General features: G+C 49.4%; 1 protein-coding gene across 1 annotated transcript; it reads right to left on the bottom strand.

Moving 5' to 3' along the window:
- Positions 1-721: 721 nt before the first annotated feature.
- Positions 722-4,279, bottom strand: ZCCHC12 (zinc finger CCHC-type containing 12). Its single transcript, XM_081793274.1, has 4 exons — positions 3,740-4,279; positions 3,338-3,390; positions 2,988-3,119; positions 722-2,558 (listed from the first exon to the last, which is right to left on the bottom strand). Exon 4 carries the CDS (start codon positions 2,453-2,455, stop codon positions 1,247-1,249), a length of 1,209 nt encoding a protein of 402 aa, XP_081649400.1. The 5' UTR covers positions 2,456-2,558; positions 2,988-3,119; positions 3,338-3,390; positions 3,740-4,279; the 3' UTR covers positions 722-1,246.
- Positions 4,280-15,003: the final 10,724 nt, after the last annotated feature.

The raw sequence follows: 15,003 nt of genomic DNA on the forward strand, positions 1-15,003 counted from the left end.
AAATGCTGTATGGGGCCTCTCGGCTCTCTGATGGCCGGGTTCCTGCAGGTGCCCGGCTGCTAGATGACTTCTCATCCCTCCCCAGCGAGTCTCAATTCTTGGGGTGAGGAGGGGGTTAGCTTGGAGTCCTCGGGCGCCCTTGTCCTCCAGCAAATCACTTCAGGGCTGATGGGGGGAGGCCCTGAAGCTCCCGGCGCTGGGCTCTGCTCTCTCCTTTCCTTCACCGGGGAGTGAGGCTGGGGGGGTGGGGTGGTGGTGAGGAGAGGGTGGCGTCAGGCCACAGGAGACATTCCCGGTTGTGACCCGGGATGTCCACAAGTAGCAGCAGCAACAGCAATCCCAGGGATGCACCCAGAGGAAGAAGCGCTCTTCCTCAAAGTGACCAGGAATGGTGCCCCTGGGAGCCCTATTTTGGGGCTAGTACCTCAGCACCGGACTCCTTTGAATCCAGTAGAGGAGAAAGCGCCGCCCCACTGCTATCCAACTATCGGGCACTGGCTGGTCTGACCCGAGGGGCAGGCCCGTTGTAAGGGGCTCCGTCCATCTACCTTTGGGAACGGTTTCAGCCCTCTCTTCTTCCTTCTTCCCTTTTCCCTTCCCTCTGCAAATTGAGGTCGATAAAAACCCCACCTCGGGGTACAAACCCATCCCTTTATAGCTTTCTGCTATGTTGCTCCTTTTCCCTTTACCTCTCCCTAAAATAGTAACAGAGACATTAAAATCGATGCTGATAAATATTTATTGACATAGAAAGAAGCCCACGACATATATCATTTGGTGAAAAAATACGGACTATAGAACAGCACTTCTATTGACCATTTTTATCTATACATACATCTATCTGGGTACACAGGTATAGGGAAGTATCTAGAAGGACGTCCATCAAAGGGATGACGACGGTTAGATCGGGGTGGAGAGCTGGGGGTAACTTGTACTTTACTTTCTTGTACTTTTCTTTATTGTTTGAAGATTTAACAATGAATGGTGCCACTTTCACAAAGAGAACAGAGCCAGCGAGGAAATGAGCGCACAAAGAAAACAGGCCCTTAGGCAGGGGGGCTGGGGAAGCAAGGACAGAGGTCAGGCTGTCTCCCTCCACTGTGCTGGTATTCAAGACCCTCTCTACTCCACTCCCAAAGGAAAGCTGCTTTGTGGATTCATGCATTTAGAAGCGCCCCTCCCCAGTTGTCCCATTGCTGGACTCAGAATATGGGTTAGGGTTCATGTAAGGCTAGGGGACACCAGCTCACTGCAGCTCAGAAGGGTCATCTTGTTGGCCAGGGGCCTCTCTGGGTCCCTCCTCCTCTGTATGGGTCAGCTCCTGCAGGGTGATGATCAGATTCTCAAACACCTGGGCCCGGCTGCTGTCATTGTCACAGGTTTCCTTTGAGTGGCCCTCCTCACCGCAGTAGGAGCAGCGGATTGTGTGTTTTCGCTTCCTGGTTCTACGCAGGTGCCTAGAACCATCATTCTTATGCCCAGAACCCCCGCTGGTGGAAGGAGACTGAGCCCGGGAACTGCTAGGGGAATCGATGACTAGCACTTGGTCCCGAGGTCTGGCCCTGCGTCTGGGGAGCGGAGAAGCCGTGAATGACAGTGGAGGGTCCTGAGACTCCACCAGGATCACATCCTCATCTGAGTCATCGAGGGCATCATCTATCTCTATCACGTTGCAGTCGGGACTGCCGACCACTATCTGCGGGGAGCCCTGAAATGCCATCAGGCTGGTGGCCCTCTCCACCAGTGACTCAGATCTTTTGGGCCGTTTCTGTTTAAGGAAAGTGTCATCCCAATCCTCTTCCTCCCTGACCATCTTGATCAACTCGAGGAAATTGGGGAGGCGCTCCTGCTCATTTGCATACATCCTGAGAAGATGCTTCAGCCTAAAGCGCAGGTCCCCGTTCAGCTCGGCCCCTAAAAGGAGCTGGTGCAGGCGGGTCTGGTTTGCGTCTTTCTGAGCTATGATCCCCTCCTGAATAGCATTTTGGAGCTGCACCTCTAAACGGATCACATAAAGGGAGGCTTTCTCCCCTTGCGCCTGCAGGGTGTTAAAAAATTTACCGTGAGCCGACACACTGCTTTCCGATTCTCCAAACACCAATTTCATGGCACGCAAGAAATCGGCCACACTTAGATTGGGGTTGGCCGCCTGCAGCAAAAGCATGACCTCCCTGGCGGGGCCTCGAAGCGTTTTCAGCAAGCGCTTGAGCTTCTCCTCCTCAGACATATTCCAATCCGGCAGGGCCCCATTGACTTGGATGAGCCAGTTTTCAAAGGTTTCTTCCCCCTGGGCTGGCACCACCCTCCCCGAGAACAACTTCATATTTCTCTCTGCCACGCTGGCCATTAAAGGGCCGAGGCTTCTCCCCAGGGACCTCAGCATAGAATGGGCCCAGGGCGGCAAGGGTGCGTTCTGCCGCCGGCTATTACCCATGCGCGCAATGATGCTAGCCATGACTGATGACGATCGGGGTGTCCGAATGGAACAAGACGCTCAGGCTTTGTGGGTTAGCCTAATGTGCAGGCGTGCTGGGGGGACTCTCCTATCTCAGTAGGGGCTGTAAAGAAGAAAAAAAACAAACAAACCGGGTAGTAGTTAATGAGGGAATTGGCTGCAGTTGTATTACTCTCTCCCTTCCTGCATATCCTGCAGTGCATTTTATATCTGCCCACCTCCCTAAAAATATCTTCTGGGAGACTGGCGATTACAACCTCACTGGAGCCAGCCGGTGTCTCGGTGTAAGCAGGGTGCTTTTTACGGCCACATCCAGCCAGTCGTCCAGGAGGGAGGGCAACTGTTGCTTCTAATTCTAAGTGTAATCGTGTGTACGGAAGCTGATATTGGCCTCTCAAAATAGAGCACAGTGGTCACAGATTTGTCGGAATCCATAAGATCTCGTTAACCTCTTGGTCTCAGATCCCAACCACACCCCCTTCTGAAAGTCCCCCCGCCCCACCCCCGCCCGGGTTATGTCTCAGATTCTTACAGGAGCGCAGGAACGGGTGCGCGCGCGCCTTTATTTCACTTCCAGCTTCTGCAACCGGTGGCCTCCGCGAGAAAGCTCGTCTCCAGGCTAACAGCCGATCTCTGTCCACCGGGGGGGTCGCCGATCCGAGACCTCCGGGCGTCAAGATTGCGCCGCCGCCGCGGAGGGCAGGGAAGGGAAGGGTCAGGAGCAGCCTCCTCGCTCATCCGGCTCCTTCCACCCCCGCCACCCACCCCCCTCCCCGCTGCCTCCGCTGTGGGTAAGACGGAAAATTCCCTCTCCCACCTTCTGAACACAAGCCAAAGCCACCCCCGCCCCAATACATTTCCCCCGGGAAGTGGTCGGCCTACCAGCTTCTGCAATCAGCCGCACAGAATTCAAGTTCGGATTCGGCTTTGATGGCCTGCCACGGAGATAGGGAATAGGAGTTGAACACGCACACCCACACAGCCCTCTCCAGAAGAGATGAAGGGATGCAAAGGGGGTTCAAGGCGGACAGCTTGCCATCCTTCCCTCCCCCCACCCCGACCCTTCGTCCCCCCTCCCCGAAAAGGCCCCGCCGCTCAATCCAGGCAAATCCTACCCATTAGGCGACATCCAGCGCAACCCCACCTCCTCCCTCAGCGCTGCCGGTCCACGGGCTTGCTCCTCCCCCCGCCTCGCCGTCCCCGGTTCCCCCAGGCTGGGAGCCACCCGGGACCGGTGCCCCTCCTCTCTCGGCCGCCGGGCAATCGCGCCCCCCCTTTCTTTACCTGTTCTCGGCTCGGTGGGCTGCGGACCCTGGGGCCTTGCCAGCTGCGGATGCCGCCTTCCGGTCTCCGCGGCCCCGCGAGGGAAGAGGACGGGCACGTCCCCGGCCGCTTAAGCGACCCGGAGCTGCCCGCGGAGCTGCTCCGCACGGCGCCCCCCGCCACCAGCGAGGGGTAGCTGAGTCCAGACAGCACGGTTCCCACGGCAGCCGCCGCTGCTTTTATCCTCGGCCCACGGAGACAAAAGAGCGTGACGAGAGAGCCGGCGCGGCCAATCAGCGGGGCGCGGGGGCGGGTCCCCGCGCGGTCTCGAGCCGGATGCAAATGTACGCCCGAGCGGGGCGGGGTGAGGTGGGCAGAAGGGCCGGCGGGCGTTCAAGGCCGCTTCGGTGCCTGGACTGGAAGAGTTTGCGACTCTTGCCCGCTTCTCCCTCTTTTCGCTCTTGGCTCAACTCCGCGCCTTGGGGCCGGCGCATTAAACACCGAATGGGATCGAAATCAAATACACAATAAAAGCGGCTCACCTTTGTTTAGGGGGAAGGGAGAAAAAAAAAAAAAAAAAAAAAAAGCATCAGCGCTTGCTCTGTGCAAATAGACTTACACAATTCTTTTACTGTGAAGGAGGTGGTAGCGTGTCCATGTCACAGGGAAGGCACTCGGGCATCCGGGCCCTTAACCAGTACTCACTAAGGTATGGGTGCAAGTCTGGCTGCATGAGAATCATTTGGGGGGGGGGGGGAGGGAGCTGGTTAGAAATGCAGATTCCCGGGCCCCGCTTCCGGGGGATTCTGATCGACTAGGACAAGAGCTGGGTGTGATTTTTGGTAAGTCGCTGTAGTTCATCCCGAGAGGATGTAGGAGGATGGTGAATTAGTAAATGGACCTGCCTCCAACGTATCTGTTTATAGCATATCTTGGGTGAAATGCAGCTCCAGAGCGGACGCTCCTACCTGGGGTCCACGGTCTGCCTGAAATTGGATGCAAAGATTCTGGACTCTGTAGGAAGCTGAATAATGGCCACCCAAATATACCAAGTCCCAATCCCTGGAACCTGCAGATGTTAACCTTGTATAAAGCAAGAGTCTTTGCAGATGTGGTTAGATTAAGGATCTCGCCGTCAGGAGATGCTCCAGGAGTATCTGAGTGGGCCCTCAATGCAATCTCGCGTCCTTGTAAGACAGAAGAAGAGGGAGAGCTGACGCAAACAGAAGAGGAGAAGGTGATGTTGAAGACTGATGCAGGGATTGGAGTGGCGTGGCCACAGGCAAAAGTGCCCGCAGCCACCGGAAACCGGAAGAGGCAAAGAACAGAGCACAGCCCTGCCCACACCTTGAATTGAGCCTGATTGAGAAACTGATGCTGAACTTCTGGTCTCCAGAACCATCGGAGTATAAATTGTTTTAAGCCCCTGAGTTGGTGGTAATTAGTTAGGGCGGCCACAAGAAACTAATACAGACTCTATATTTCTCGGAGTCCAGAGCTTTGCACATGTTTAGATGGGCCTGTGGTCCAGTAATGGTTAAAAACCACCCCCTCCAACCTTTCTCCATTTAAGATCTTTCTTCTTCATTTTGTACTTGAGGAAGAAGTATGAGGACTAACACCCAATGCAACTCGACTAGACCCCCCCCCCCCCCCACGAGCCACAGCTCTCTGCCGGTGATGGAGCTCTTCCATTTCTCAACCCGAGGACAGCATTCTAGGTCGCCCTTCTGTGAGCTCTTGAGTGGACCCCTCCCTTGCCGGGTTGGGCATCACTGGCCTCAGAGAAGGAGCAACTCCGTGAAAGGGAGTCTGTCCGGAGTGAATGGGTCGGAAGTCAGTGGCTCCACGTATGAGACTGCTGGGGCTGCCATAACCGAGGGCCACAGAGCCGGTGGCTCAAACAGGGGACATTTATTTCCTCACAGGTCTGGAGGCTAGGAATCCAGATCAAGGTGCACACAGGATTGGTGTCCCCTGAGGTCCCTCCCCTTGGCTTGCAGACAGCTGCACTCTTGCTGCCTCTTCACAGGGTCTGTGTGTGCCTGCTCCCACCTTCAAATGTCCTCTTCTTCTAAGGACCCCAGTCAGATTGGACTAGGACCCACTCTGACAGCTTCATCCTGACTCAGTCACCTGTCTTACGGGCCCATCTCCACCTACAGTTACGTCCTGGGGTACCGGAGGCCAGGGCTCCCGCACATGTGCTCTGGAGGGACACAATTCAGCCCGTAACACCCTCGTTCCCCTTATTCTGGAACAGCATGGCTCCTTTCCCCACTTGGGACTTTTCGGGGGCCAGGGTGCTGGGGGCATGCGTTGCACGAGTGGACGGCCCACGCACAAAGCAGTTGCTGTTGCTTTTTCATGACTGGTGATGGCTGGAAGTGATTGAACAGTGGGGTGCCCTTCAAGCTACTGTTGGGTTCCTCTTTAGCACTCAAGGTACTTCACCTGCTCCTTTCTGCTTTCTTTCTTTTTTTTTTTTTTAAGTTTCTTTATTTATTTTGAGAGAGAGAGAGGGAGAGAACATGGGCAAAGTGGGATCATGACCTGAGCCGAAATCAAGAGTCGGATGCTTAACCGGCTGAGAGCCACCCAGGCCCCCCCACCCCCCCGCTCCTGCCCTTTCTGTTCTCTTCTTTCCAACCTTAGTATTTAGAATTCCTCAAAGTATAGAATCCAGATTTGGAGGCGAAGCACCTTCCGTCTCAGGGTTGTGGCCTGTCTCTTGTGGACGGGATAGAGTAGGATGGGGTGATAGAGGTGGGGAGAAGGCAGGCTGGTCACCTTGCAGACCAGGGCTGAGGCCAGCAGTAGCTTATGGGCTAACTTCACACTCTTCCTTTGGCCCCCCAGTACCACGACATCTGCCCCTGGCCTCTCAGCAGATTCTTTTTCCGAATTTGAAGGGTTTCATCACCAAGTCAGGTGATCTGCAGCTGGCCCTGGCGGCGTCAGAAAAGACAAAGACTAGACCTCAGAGCTCTACAAGATTGCTGAAAAGAAACGGAGTGTGTGGGGGGTGGCCGGATGGCTTGGTCGGTTGAGCCCCCAAGTCTTGGTTTTGGTCTCGCGGTTCGTGGGATCGAGCCCCGCATCTGGCTGCACGCTGACAGCGTGGAGCCTGCTTGGGATTCTCTCTCTCCCCCTCTCCCTGCCCCTCTCTCCCTGTCTCAAATAAATAGATAAACATTAAAAAAAAAAAAGAAAGAAAGAAATGGATTGCGTACCAAGTGCCTGGGTTGGGTCCTGAGAACAAAAAGAGGGTCTTTCCATGCAGACCTGGGAGGAGGGTGGCTAAGCTGGCTCCAGTCGGTTATTGAACATCCCTTATCTCTGGCTGCATGTTTTGGGGTGTCGGGGGCCACTTCCAATGGCAAAGATTCAGGCTCTGGTGGCTCTAAGGGGGGGCCGCATTTTATTTTCCAATTGCAAAAGCATAAACTTCAGAAAAGTTGATGGTTAGGAACTAAAACTTTCGGTTGAACCAATAATAGCTACCTTTGGTTGCTTTGCTCCTCTCTGTCAGGAATTTTCCATCCATTATCTCACTTAAGCCTCTCCAGCAGCCCTGTTGAAATAGACATTGTTCTCCCATCGAAGTAGCTGAGGGCTTACAGACACTTCACGCTCGAGCTCTTTGGCTCATCAGAAGCCAAAGCCCGGATGCGGGACTTATGAAAGACCCCTCCCCAGCCTAAGCTGAGACCCCGAGGGCGGCATCTTTCATGGAAATACTCAACGAGAGGGTGATAGCAAGATATTTTTAGGCAAAGAAAAACTAAGAGAGATTGCCACCGGCAGACTGCCCTAATGGAGATTCTAAAGGATGTACTTCAGGGGGAAAATTATCTTAGAAGAAGGAAACGCAGGACGGAATGGAGAGCAGGGAAAGTACGTGGGCAATATGAGTGAACACGGATGGAAGAAGGACTCACACAAACGTCCATTCTGTTTTTTAAAAAAGAAACTTGCAAGGACCTTACGATAAGAAAAGACGTCAGAAGCAGCGTAAATGGAGTTCAAGTTTTCTAAGGGCCTTGTATCACATCGGAAGCGACTTAGGTACTTATATCTAGACTTTTATCAAAGGTAATTATGTATGTAGGCAATAATAGGATGTAATTATTAAAATAACAGCAACAGGATGTAAATCTTCAAGCTAGCGGAGATGGAAAAGAACCGAAAAATTTTTAAAAATTCCTTTTAAGTCAATTCTTTTTAAATCAAGAAAGAAGAGGCAAAAGAAACTCGGGGGGAACCAATGCAAGCACAAAATAAAATGGTAGCTTGAAACCCCAATATATCAATGATTTTATTAAATGTTTATGAGCTAAGGGGCGCCTGGGTGGCTCAGTCGGTTAAGCGTCCGACTGCGGCTCAGGTCACGATCTCGCGGTCCTCGAGTTCGAGCCCCGCGTCGGGCTCTGTGCTGACCGCTCAGAGCCTGGAGCCTGTTTCAGATTCTGCGTCTCCCTCTCTCTCTGACCCTCCCCCGTTCATGCTCTGTCTCTCTCTGTCTCAAAAAGAAGCAAACGTTAAAAAAATTTTTTTTTAAATAAATAAATGTTTATGAGCTAAACGCTCAAGTATTATCAAGTAGGATGAATAAGTACGTCTGTATGCTGTTTGAGAGAGACAAATTCAAAATATAAGGATACAGATAGGTTGACCATAAAAAGATGGGGAGAGCTAAGCCACCCGAATAATGACATAAGCGATAGAACACTTGTATAGAGATATTCAAACAAAATACACTTAAAAAGCGAACAGCATGATTTGAGATGTAGAAGGACATTTCCTAATGATAAAAGACTCAATTCACCAGGAATGATTATGCATTTATAACAAAACCTCAAAATATATAAAGGAGAAGTTAACTTACTAAAAGGAGAAATAGACAAATACAATAATCCGAGTGGGAGGTCTCCCCCACCCCGTACTTCATCCAAGAGACATAAAAAGGGTCTCCAAGGATATAGAATTTTTGAACAACATAATCAATAACTTGAGCTTACAGCCATTGTATAGAACACTGCAACCAACAACCACAGAATACACATGCACAAGGTTGATGAAACGTGACCATGTCCCAAGCCGGAAAGCAAGCCACATTTCAAAAAGTTGGAATCTGATCATAATGCAAAGAAGTTACAAATCGATAATTACAAAAGACAACGGAAAAAGCTGGGTATTAGAAAAGCAATAGTGGAGTCACAGAACATTTGTAGTTGAACAACAGTGAAAAGACATCGAAACTGCTTCGGATGCAGCCAAAGCAGTGCTTAGAAGGAAAAAGTGTCTTTTAGCAATGATGAAAGGCCAAAAGCTAATGAGTTAAGTATGCACTTGCAGATATTAAAAAGCAAACAAGAGGGGCACTGGGGTGGCTCAGTCGGTTGAGCGTCCGACTTCAGCTCCGGTCACGATCTTGCAGTTTGCGGGTTTGAGCCCCGCGCCGCCAGGCTCGCTGCTGTCAGTGCAGAGCCCTCTTTGGATCCTCTGCCCCCCTCTCTCTGCCCGTCCCCCGCTTACACTCTCTCTCAAAAATAAATAAGGAGAAGGTCGCTGGAACCTCCAACGTGTAGCCAGACAGAAACACAGGTAACAGCCTGGGCTTGAGACTGGCATCTGAGGTGGGGGTGGGGGGACTGTCCCGTAAGGCTAAGCCTTTTAACTATGGCGTCTGATGCCACCTCCGGGTAGACAGTGTCAGAATTAAGTTGAATTCTCTGACACCTTGGTGGTATCTGAGAATTGTTTGGTGTTCACTGAGGGATCAGCCCCCACCCCAAGCTAGAATTGGGTCTAGCAACCCTAAGAGATGGGGGTTCTAGCCAGGGAAATTAGGGCAGAAAAAAGCAATAAGCAACATCCACATTGGGAACAAGTAACATGATCTCTATTTGTGGATGATATGCTTTTGTATATAGAAAAGCCTACAGAAGCCACTGGAAAACCAGTGGAATAGATTAATTCAGCGTGGTTGTAAGACACAAGATCGATATACAAAACTCAGTTGTATTTCTATACGCTAGCAATGAACAATCCAAATATGAAATGAAGAAATCCATTTATAGTAACTTCAAAAAAGAACATATTTATGAATAAATTTTAAAAGTGTGAGACTCCCACCATGAAAACCACACATTATCACTGAAAGAAATGAAAGATCTAAATAAATGGAAAGATACGTTATTTTCACAAATCGGAAGACTTCATGTTGCTAAGGTAGTGACCTACAGATTGATCTACAAATTCACCGTGATCCGTATCATAATCTTGGTTGGCTTCTTGGTAGAAATTGACAAGCTGGTGGTAAAAGTCACGTGGAAATGCAGGGGACCCAGAATAGCCAAACAATCTTGAAAAAGAAGAGCTTGAAGATTAACCCTTCGCAGTTTCAAAACTTATAAAAAGCTACAGAATCAAGACTGTGTGGTACTTGCATGAGAAGAGATATACAGATCAGAATAGAATAGAAGTGAGAGTCCAAAAATAAGTCCAGCCATGTACAGTCAATTTTCGACACAAGGGTGCCAGACCGTTCCTTCAGGGGGGGAGAACAGTCTGTGCAACAAATGACACGGGGACAGTTGTGTGTCCAAATACAAAATAATGAAGTTGGACCCCCACTTCGTACCATGTACAAAAATTAGTACAAACTATGGGGTGCCTGGTTGGCTCAGTCAGAAGAGCATGAGACTCTCTATCTCGGGGTTGCGACTTAGAGCCCCACATTGGATGTAGAGATTACTGAGATAAATCAAACTTAAAAAAAATAATACAAGGGGCACCCGGGTGGCCCAGTCAGTTAAGGGAGCATCTGACTTCGGCTCAGGTCATGATCTCACGGTTCGGGAGTTCAAGCCCCACATCGGGCTCTCTGTTGTCAGTGCAGAGCCGGCTTCTGATCCTCTGTCTCCCCCTCTCTCGCTCTTTCCCTGCTCACACTCTGTCTCTCAAAAATAAATAAACGTTTTGAGACACAAAAAAATAAGCAAAACATTAATACAAAGTAGATAATGGAAAAAAACCAAAAATGAAATACAAGAGCTAAAATTTAAAAACTCTTAGAAGAAATCATAGTTGAAATAAATATTTGTGACCTTGAGTTAGGCAGAAACTTCTAAGACATGAAAGCACAGGCAAGAAGAGAAAGCATGGATAAGTAGACTTTGGTACGTCAAAGGACACTACCGGGAAAGGGGAAAGACAATCCGCAGAGCGAGAGACAATACATGCAAACTGTATATCTGATAAGGGACTTATATCTAGAATAAATAAAATGCCTTTATAATTCAATAACAAAAAGGCAAAGAATCCAATTAGAAATGGGCAAAGGATCTGAACAGACATTTCTCTAGGGAAGGTACAGAAATGGCCAATAAGCACATGAAAAGATGCTCAACATCATTGGCCATCAGGAAATGCCAATGGAAACCATAATGAGAGACCACCCTATACCTACCAAGATGTCTATAATAAAGAAGACAGACAATGACAGATGTTGGCAAGGATATGGGGTGGAGTGCTCAAATATCGCTGGTGGGAATGTAAAATGATACAGTCACTTTGGAAACCAGTCAGGAATTTCCTCAACAGGTTGAATACAGAATTACCATACCGTGCAATAATCGCACACCTCAGTGAATACCCAAGAGAAACGGAAACATATATCCACATCGAAACTTGTACCCAAATGTCCATAGCACCATTAGAAGCAATAGCCAAAAAGCGGAAACAACCCAAATGCCCATTAACGGATGGATGGATAAAAGGAATAAAGTACTGATCCACGGATGAACCTTGGAAACATCATGCGAAGTAAGAGAAGCCAGTCACCCAAGGCCACATATCGTGCGGTTCCATTCACAGGAGTTATTCAGAATAGCCAAGTCCAAGGAGACAGAAAGTAGACTAATGGTTTCCAGGGGCTGGGGAGGGGAGGGAGGAGAGGAAAGGGGGTGACTGCTAACGGGTACAGGGTTTCATTTCGGGCTGATGGAAATGTCAGAAAATCGATTGTGACAATGATTGTACAGCTCTGAAAATATTTTAAAAGCCACTGAATTGTCTACCTTAAAAGGATGAATTGTATGGGTGTGCGGCGTATCACAATAAAGTTGTCTTTGTTTCATTTTTTCATTGTCATTTATTTGTCTTTATTATTTAGTTACTTTTTTTTTTTTTTTCAACTAGGCTCCACGCCCAACATGGGGCTTGAACTCACGGCACTGAGGTCAGGAGCTGCACGTTCTGACTGAGCCAGCCAGGCGCCCCCTACATTTTTATTTCTTTTCTTGTCTTTTTTTTTTTTTTTACATTGCTTTAACATCTGTGTTTTTAAAAATCATAAGTGGCTTACATTTGCTTTTATTATTGAAGGTATAGGTGACGTACAAGACTCTATGGGTTTCAGGTGCACAACATAGTGATTCGATAATTCTACACGGTACTCAGTGCTCACCACTAGGGCGGTCCCCGTCTGTCACCATCCAGATGTTATTACAATACTGTTGGCCGTCTTCCCTGTGCCGTGCTCTTCAACTCCATGACTTGTTTATTTTATAACCGGAAGTTGGTAGCCCTGAGCCCCCTTCGCCTATTTTGCCCATCCCCCCACCCCCCCACCCCCCGCCCGCAGCCACCAGTTTGTTCTCGGTGTTTAAGAGCCCATTTGGTTGTTTGCCTGTTTTTGTTTTTTAGATTCCACAGACAGGTGAAACCGTACGGTATTTGCCTTCCTCGGACTTCTTTCACTTTGCACAGCGCCCTCTAGGTCCATCCGTGTTGTCACAAATGGCACGACCTCATTGTTTTTAATGGCTGAGTGGTGTTCCATCGTGCGTGGAGAAAACGGAGCCCTCGCGCGCTGTGGATGGGAAGGTAAATGGGAGTAACCACCGGGGAAGGCGGTATGAAGGCTCCTCCGCCAATTAGAAATAGAGCTACCACATGACCCAGTAATTCCACCTCTGGGTATTTAGCCACAGGCAACGAAAACGCTAATCTGAAAAAGAGAGTTGCACCCCTGTGTTCAATGCAGCACCATTTACGATAACCAAGATAGGAAAGCAACCCAAGTGTGCGTCCACAGATGAATAAAGAATATGTAGTGTGTGTGCATACACCTATACGTATATATTTATATAATGTGTGTGTGTGTGTATATATAATGCATATATAAAGTATATATATATATAAAATGGAATATTAATCAGCCATTAATAAGCTGGGTTTGTTTTCAAAGCTGGGGTTTTTTTTAATTCTTTTTTTTTAATGTTTATTTTTGAGAGAGAGAGAGAGGCATGGGGGAGGGGCAGAGAGAGAGAGAGAGGGAGAGAGAGGATCCGAAGCAGCCTCCGTGCTGACAGCAGAGAGCCCAATGTGGGGCCAAAGTCAGATGTAAGAAGTCGGTTTTTAAAAAAGAAGGTTGGGGCGCCTGGGTGGCTCGGTCGGTTGGGCGTCCGACTTCAGCTCAGGTCATGATCTCACGGTCCGTGAGTTCGAGCCCCGCGTCGGGCTCTGTGCTGACAGCCCGGAGCCTGTTTCAGATTCTGTGTCTCCTTCTCTCTCTGACGCTCCCCCATTCATGCTCTGTCTCTCTCTGTCTCAAAAATAAATAAGCGTTAAAAAAAATTAAAAAAGAAGATTTATGGCAGGGCTCTGGGTGGCTCAGTCGGTTGAGCGTCTGACTTCGGCTCCTGTCTTGATCTCACGGCTCGTGAGTGAGTTCGAGCCCCACATCGGGCTCACTGCCATCAACACAGAGCCCGCTTCGGATCTTCTGTACCCGCCCCCCTCTCTGCCCCTTCCCTGCTTGTGCTCTCTCTCTCTCTCTCAAAAATTAATAAATCTTCAAAAAAAAAAATGTATGGCCCAGATCCATTCACACAAAGCTCAAACACAGGGGAGACTGTCAAAAGTATTTCTGGTATTTCAGAAAGCAAGGAGAGCTTACCAGAAAAGTCAGGGTGGTGGTTACCCCTGGGGAAAGAGAGCAGTTTTGAATGAAAAGAGGCCTGCAGAGGGCTTCTGTGGTGCCCCTCAGGCTCCGCCGGACCAGTTAGCTTCCATTTGGGCGTCTGTCACTGAGTTCTCAGTTTCTTAATCCTCCTGTGCCTCAGTTTTCACACCTGTAAACAGAGTGTATCATTGCATCCGGCTCCGATGTTACTGTGAAGGTTAAGGGCAGTGATCCTTGTAAAGTCTGAGTCTCTGTTACATGCCTGTTTTTGTTCTGTTTTCCATGTGTTGTCGCTCCATGAAATGATCAAAATTGCATTTTAAAACCTCCTGTTTAAGACCTCAAGGCGTGTTAGTCTTGCTCAGACTGGTTCTGCCTCCTCCGCCCAAAAGAGGTGGAGGGGAATAAATATTTATTGACCGTTCCAAAGTCCCAGGCATCGGGTCAAGGGCTTCGCATCTGCTTTACACACTCCCTTAATCTTCCACCCTAGCCCGTGGGCCGCTACGTTTAATAGAGACGGGCACTCAGAGAGGTTAAGAAAGGAGCCTAAGGTAACACAGCTTAGGTGAGGTCACATTTTGAAAACAGGTCCATCTAACTCCAAAGCCTAGCTATCTAAGCTATAAGGCACATCCTATTACAGAAACTGCTTTGGTTCCTGTTGGGATCTCTGTTCTCGGGACTCTTCTAGACACAACCCAAACCCAAGCTCAACTGTGTGTGTGGCCAAGGTCCTGGGATCGATGGGGGCGAGAGCAGATACAGGGGTGCCGCTGGGGCTCTGGGACCTGGGACAGTCCCCGGCTTTGTGATGAGCGGGCTAAAGACGCCTACCATTGACCGGTTCCAACCTGCACCAAGGGACCAAGGCTATCCCAGTTCTTTCATAGTTACATCACCGGGACACAGCAGCTGTCATTCAAATCCAGGTAATCTCTTTTCAACGCGCTGTGACATTTAAGGGAACAGATGGAACAACTTGTCAAATGCTTGTCCGAGGCTGTTCACCTGGGCTCACAAATCCTTCCCCTCGGCCAACAGATTTTTCATAAAGGAGTGCTAATCTCTCTGGCTTACTGCCCTCTGCATCCCTATGACCTTAGATGCTGGGGCCATTGGCTAGGCTCAGAACCTGCTTGTGGGCTCCCTCCTACTACTACAATCTCTATTCTTCCTTTACAATTCTATCCCAGGCAGAAAGAATAGAACTTCTTGTTGATTACCCCTGGTCTCCCCCAAGTGCCCCAAGTTCCATGAGAGCCCGTGGAAGGGACTATCTCCTCTGCTGTATCCACAGTGCCCCGCTCTC

Source organism: Panthera onca, chromosome X, assembly GCF_046562875.1.
Source record: "Panthera onca isolate mPanOnc1 chromosome X, mPanOnc1 haplotype 2, whole genome shotgun sequence".
NCBI lineage: Eukaryota > Metazoa > Chordata > Mammalia > Carnivora > Felidae > Panthera > Panthera onca.